Source organism: Panthera pardus, unplaced genomic scaffold, assembly GCF_024362965.1.
Source record: "Panthera pardus isolate Hobbes unplaced genomic scaffold, ASM2436296v1 HiC_scaffold_27, whole genome shotgun sequence".
NCBI classification, from domain to species: domain Eukaryota; kingdom Metazoa; phylum Chordata; class Mammalia; order Carnivora; family Felidae; genus Panthera; species Panthera pardus.
The window spans coordinates 98,530,302-98,536,301 of NW_026526843.1; the positions used below are offsets into that span (position 1 = coordinate 98,530,302).

At 44.8% G+C, this 6,000-nt stretch overlaps 1 protein-coding gene across 24 annotated transcripts in view; it reads left to right on the top strand.

The window, feature by feature from the left end:
• Positions 1-4,227, top strand: part of DMD (dystrophin) — a 2,111,713-nt gene extending 2,107,486 nt beyond the window's left edge. For all 24 annotated transcript variants that reach the window (XM_053892047.1, XM_053892050.1, XM_053892044.1 and 21 more), the window contains one exon: positions 1,949-4,227. In XM_053892047.1, coding sequence (XP_053748022.1) covers positions 1,949-2,046 — 98 coding nt within the window. In that variant the 3' untranslated portion in view covers positions 2,047-4,227. The remainder of the gene's footprint in view (positions 1-1,948) is intronic.
• The last annotated feature ends 1,773 nt before the right edge of the window (positions 4,228-6,000 follow it).

Here is a 6,000-nt window from a genome sequence, read left to right on the forward strand (position 1 = left end):
GATCTCGCGGCTCATGGGTTCGAGGCCCGCATCAGGCTCTGTGCCGACAGCGTGGACCCTGCTTGGGATTCTCTGTCTCCCTGCCCCTTGCCTGTTCTCTCAGAATAAATAAATAACCTCAAAAAAAAAAAAAAACATATACAAGGGAAGCCCTTCAACCTGGCAGCATCAGTTAAGTGTCTGTGCTCTAAGGAGCAGCCAGGGGCCCACCGTGTCCTCCAGCAGTTTGTATGGTTTAGAAAAGCCAAAGGTGATTTCCGTGCTTCACTGAGGACTGCCACACTGCTGGCTCACTCGAGGAACGGTACACCTGCTTTGCTCCAAGTTTTTCTGTTTGCAGCCTCAACCAACATCCAGAGTGTTGTTTTTGTTTTTTTTTTTTTTTTAAACAGCCAGTTCTCGTTGGAACTCTTCGCGTTAATACAAAGCTCCACGAGAGTTACAAACTTCATCACCTCCAAGTCAGTGGCAGAATGGTGTTCAGTTTGTTCTAAGTCTTAACTTGATCTGGTGCCATCGCTGGGCAGGTGCCTGCCTGTAAATCCTCCGCAGACCCCTCCCCCTTGCTCTCATTTAAAAAAATTGTTTTAACGTTTATTTTTGAGAGAGAGAGAGAACGTGAGCAGGAGAGGGGCAGAGAGAGAGGGAGACACAGAAGCCGAGGCAGGCTCCCAGCTGTGAGCTGTCAGCACAGAGACCGATGTGGGGCTTGAACTCAACAACCTCAAGATCACGACCTGAGCCGAAGTCGGACGTCGAACCGACTGAGCCACGCGGGCGTCCCTCTGTCATGTGGATTTCTAAAATGCTAGGTCTCTTGAAATAAATATGAGAGCAGAACACCCGCCCTAGTCTAACACCGATAATGTATAGAAGGTCGATACATGGCAAAGTAGTAATAGCCTAGTAAAGCATTTTTGGTTCCAAAGGCAGTGCTCCAAGAGTACAATGATTTACTAATGTCCGCGAATGAAAATCAGCCACATGAAAATATGGGACACGTATGAAAAGGCAAGTCATAAACTCGGTCTCAGATGATCTGACTCCACATCTGAATTTGGCCACAGAGTACCAAAGACGCTGCGGCTTTTGTGCTCCCTGCTGGGGGATTCATGCTAGGTCATGTCACATTACTACCAAAAGGCTGTTCTGATAGTCCACCCTCATTGAGGAGGAGAACAAAAAACGCATTCACAGGATCCCCAAGCCCATGCTTTGCATGTGGGTCGGATCATAATTAGGCTTGAGAGCAATTTGGAATGAAAAGGGATTTTTTTTTTTTTTTTAAGAAGCAGCTTCCAGATTCAAAGGTTCATATCCCAAAAGGTTGAGTCCAGAGTTTGTTTTCCAATTCCAGTAAAAGCAGAGAGCAAACAGCCTCCTCTCCCGTGGCCTCGGAAGGAGGCAGCGGCTGGAGACGGCACCGAAGTGAAGACTCCATGTCTTGGTCACGGTGGTGGCCATGATAATGGCAAAGGCGGTAGATAGAGTCACGGTGGCAGCGGAGGTAGTCGGGGTGGCGGTGGTTTGGGACTGCAAAACTTGGAGTACAAGGACACGGTACGTCATCTCCCACAACAAGGTGGAAAAGGGACACCCCATCATGCAGCACTCCTGTTATCAAGGGAACCTTGTGCTTCCCCGTGCAATCCTTTTGCTAGATCCTTCCATGGGGAAGATGAGTGCACTCTCTGACACTCGTCCACGCCAACGACCCCAGTAGCCCGATCCGGTAGTCAGCCGATACTAACCACGCAGAATGGCTTCATTAACAAGGCTTTGCTTCTTCCGGGAAAGTGGTGACAAATCCAATCGTGTCGTGTAAGACCTCGATGCGGCTTCTGTGTTGTCTTCACCTAGAAGCGGGGAAGGATTTCCCGAACGGCAGAGAGTCAGGCTCCTGTTCCCTGCACCTAGTGTCAAGTCTTTCTTTCTCTTTGTTTTCCAGGACACAATGTAGGAAGCCTTTTCCACTTGGCAGATGATTTGGGCAGAGCGATGGAGTCCTTAGTGTCAGTCATGACAGATGAAGAAGGGGCAGAATAAATGTTTTACAACTCCTGATTCCCGCATGGTTTTTATAATATTCATACAACAAAGAGGATTAGACAGTAAGAGTTTACAAGAAAAAAAAAAAATCTATATTTTTGTGAAGGGTAGTGGTACTATACTGTAGATTTCAGTAGTTTCTAAGTCTGTTATTGTTTTGTTAACAATGGCAGGTTTTACACGTCTATGCAATTGTACAAAAAAGTTATAAGAAAACTACATGTAAAATCTTGATAGCTAAATAACTTGCCATTTCTTTATATGGAACGCATTTTGGGTTGTTTAAAAATTTATAACAGTTATAAAGAAAGATTGTAAACTAAAGTGTGCTTTATAAAAAAAAAAAGTTGTTTATAAAAACCCCTAAAAACAGACACACACACACACACACACACACACACACACACACACACTTGGAGGCAGCGCATTGTTTTGCATCGTTTTAGCGTGACATCCATATGAAATCCATGCTTTTTTCTTTTTCTTGCATATTAAAGATAGGACACTTCCTCTAACACCACCAGATGATTACTTCACAGCGCTCTTTTTGGAATCGCTGGCCGAGTGGGACTGGCTGTGGTTTTTCGCTTTCTGCATCTATATGTCTAGAAGTATGTAAATACTGGAGGGATATAGATAAACAGATCTGAATTTCTGGAGACCTTTGACATTTCTTGTTCAAATGACCTGGCCACTTCCTAATGCAAAGAGATTGCCTCTGGTCCCGCAGGCTTACCTGCTTGGTCTAGAATGACTTCTCCCTGGAGCCTGAAACCAGGGGGCAGCCACCACACTGAAACACTGTCTGGGGCCCCAGATGTTTCTCATTTGCAACTTTCCACTGACAGCGACGGTACCGAATTTTTGCAAAGGGACATGTGAATGAATACACAGGACTTAACTGTGTCCGAGTGATCCGTTAGTTGATACATTCGGCTTCCGGCCGCTGGCAAGGCCACCATCTACATTTAACGATGCTTCAGCGGAAGTCACGACATCAGAAGATATTTTTCACTCGCAGACAGTAGGAGATCCTTCTGGTAGGGCTGGAAGGCTGTGGATTGCCAGCCGATCCCTGCGAGGGAGGGAGGCCACTCTTGAAGTAAAGGGCTGGATGAATGTTCCTAACCACACTGAGAGATCTTGGTAATTACAACGAATCCCCTCTGCCCTCTTCTCACAAACAGCAGTGGTTATTTTAGGGGTTTTTTTCTTTTCTTTTCTTTTCTTTTCTTTTTAAGGACTTTCCCCATTGCAATGAGTTTTTAAATGCCACGAGACTTCATTTAAAATAACCCTCGGGAAAATGTGTAAGACAGCCTCATCACGGTGTGTTACTGTTAAATATCCACCCACACGCCCATGAACTTGGTTGCCCTACTTCACATTTCTCTACAAGCAGTTCCACACAGGTTTGTAAGGGGGAACGGAGACGGATTCGCGCGTTCCGAAAAGTACTCCAAACCCTTGGCTGGTGGACGAGGAAGGTTAACGATACAAAGATTGTTCAAAAAGAATAACCCAAGAGGACTAACTGGTAGGAACAAGCTTTACTCTTTCGTGTTCTTAGCCTTTCATTTTTTTTAAATCATTCATTCAATAGAAATCACCGTGTGACCTATTATTTTGCAAATCTGTTACCTCTTAGGTCAAGTGTTAACTTCTGGGGAGTGGGTTTTGTGTATTATTTTATTAATGATGATTAACATCCAACATGGCTTCTCATGCTATTTCTACCTCACTTTGGTTTTGGGGTGTTCCTAATAATCGTGCACACATGCTTTCACCCACTTGTCTCCTGTGTCAACATTTTTCTCGATTTTTTTCCCCCCGTTGTAATTTCCACAAGAAAACCCAAAGCTCTAAGGTAACAAAACGACCTGAAGATTCGGTTTTAGTCTTGCATTTTTTTCCTTCCTGTGACACCGGACTTTTTCCTTTACCCACAAGTTTGGTTTTTTTGTTTGTGTGTTTGTTTGTTTAACCATGATTAAACACAAGGGGTTGTGTTACTTCCTACTAAGCGGTTTTGAGTTTCCTTCTAAAAGCAGAGGTAAATAGAGTGCATAATTTTATTTTAATCTTTTTGTTTTATCTTTTAGACATTAGTTCTGGAGTGAGTCTGTCAAAATATTTTGAATAAAAATTGAGAGCTTTACTGCTACATTTTAAGCATAATTTGGACATTACTTCGTGTTCTTTATAACCACCAAGTATTAAACTGTAAATCATAATGTAACTGAAGCATAAACATCATGTGGCATGTTCTGTCATTGTTTTCAGGTACTGGGTTCTTACTTGAGTATCATGATAGATTGTGTTTTAACACCAACACTGTAACATTTACTAATTATTTTTTTAAACTTCAGTTTTACTGCATTTTCACAACATATCAGACTTCACCAAATATATGCCTTACTATTGTATTATATTACTGCTTTACTGTGTATCTCAATAAAGCACGCAGTTATGTTACAAAAAAAAAAAAGTGTTGAGTGTGGTGCTTTTTCATTGTTAAATATGTAATACAGTCACATGGTTGAAGGGTGAAAAAAAATCGAGGAAGCCAAATGGTGAAAATCCCCTATTCTCATGCCATCCACACTGGCCTGTGAGTGAATGTTGCTTTCTTGTGTATCCTTCCACACTACCGTTATTGAGAAAGCAGTTAGCAAAGATCTGTGCCTCCTTTTGTTCTTTTACTACACCTAAGATCGCTTTCTATGCACCCAGTTATATACCTTGCTTTTATGGGCTCAAGAGAGCCACATTCTTAATTATATTGAAACAATTTTTTCCGTTTCAATATATCAAATGCTTTCTCGTTGTTGTTGTTTTTTTTATAGCTAATAATATCCCAGTGTATGTTAGTGGGATAGTATTTAGGCTGCCCTCTTTGGTAGGATGTGTGGGTTGTTTCCAGTCTTTTACTGTGACACGGGGTCCTCTACATCTTCCATTTCATCAGGACACCTGTGCCAAACTTGGGCCGGGGGACACATTCCTGTAGCTGAGATTTCTCGATCAAAGGCGGCATTTGCTTCTCACGACACTTCCTCACAGCTGAAGGGCAGTCTGAGCGACGGGGGTCCCACCTAAAAGGGTATACCTCAGAACTGGTTCTGGGGAGGATAGCCCTCCTACGCCCAAGTCACGATCACCACAGAAGGAGATCCCCTCACCCCTGCCCCAACTGCAGAGGAGGCTAGCGAAAGGAGTAGCCCATCGGCTCCCCTTAGGACGGGTCCTTTTTGCCTCTGGCCAAGATTCCTGGAGCGGAGTTCCCCAGCAGTGTTCACATGGCAGACAGAGGTCCAAAGACGTTGCAAAGCGCGCTCTGGACGTAACAGGAGATGGTCAAGCTTATTAAGGATGATACCAAGAGAGGGGCGCCTGGGTGGCCCAGTTGGTTGAGCGTCTGACCCTTGATCTTGGCTCAGGTCACGATCTCACAGGTTGTGGGTTCAAGCCCCACGTCGGGCTCTGCACTAACAGCACAGAGCCTGCCTGGGGTTCTGCCTCTCCCTTGCTCTCTGCCCCTCCTCCGCTCGCAAGTGCTCCGTCTCTCTCAAAGTACGTAAATAAACTTCAAAAAATAAAAGGGACCATACCGAGTACGTATGGCATCTCTGATAGGAATCGCTGCTCAGTTTCTCCAGGTGGGCCTGAAGGCCACATACACCGAGACTAATTTTCACCATATTGCCATCAATCATTTATCCCTCCCACCATAACCTCCCCAGACCTGCGTTGGTTTCGGAGACTGGCTGTTTTGATGGACGACTGCACGGGGAGGACGGTGAGGAGGGCGTTTGGCTCTCCGCTCTCCCCTGGGCACAGGCCGGCGGGGAGGGAATCGTTTCGCTTACGATGTAGAATGGATCACGCTGGTGCAGGTTGTGCGCGAGCAAGCAAAATGCGTGCTTGGGGGAAAGTACCAAGACGAGTGGC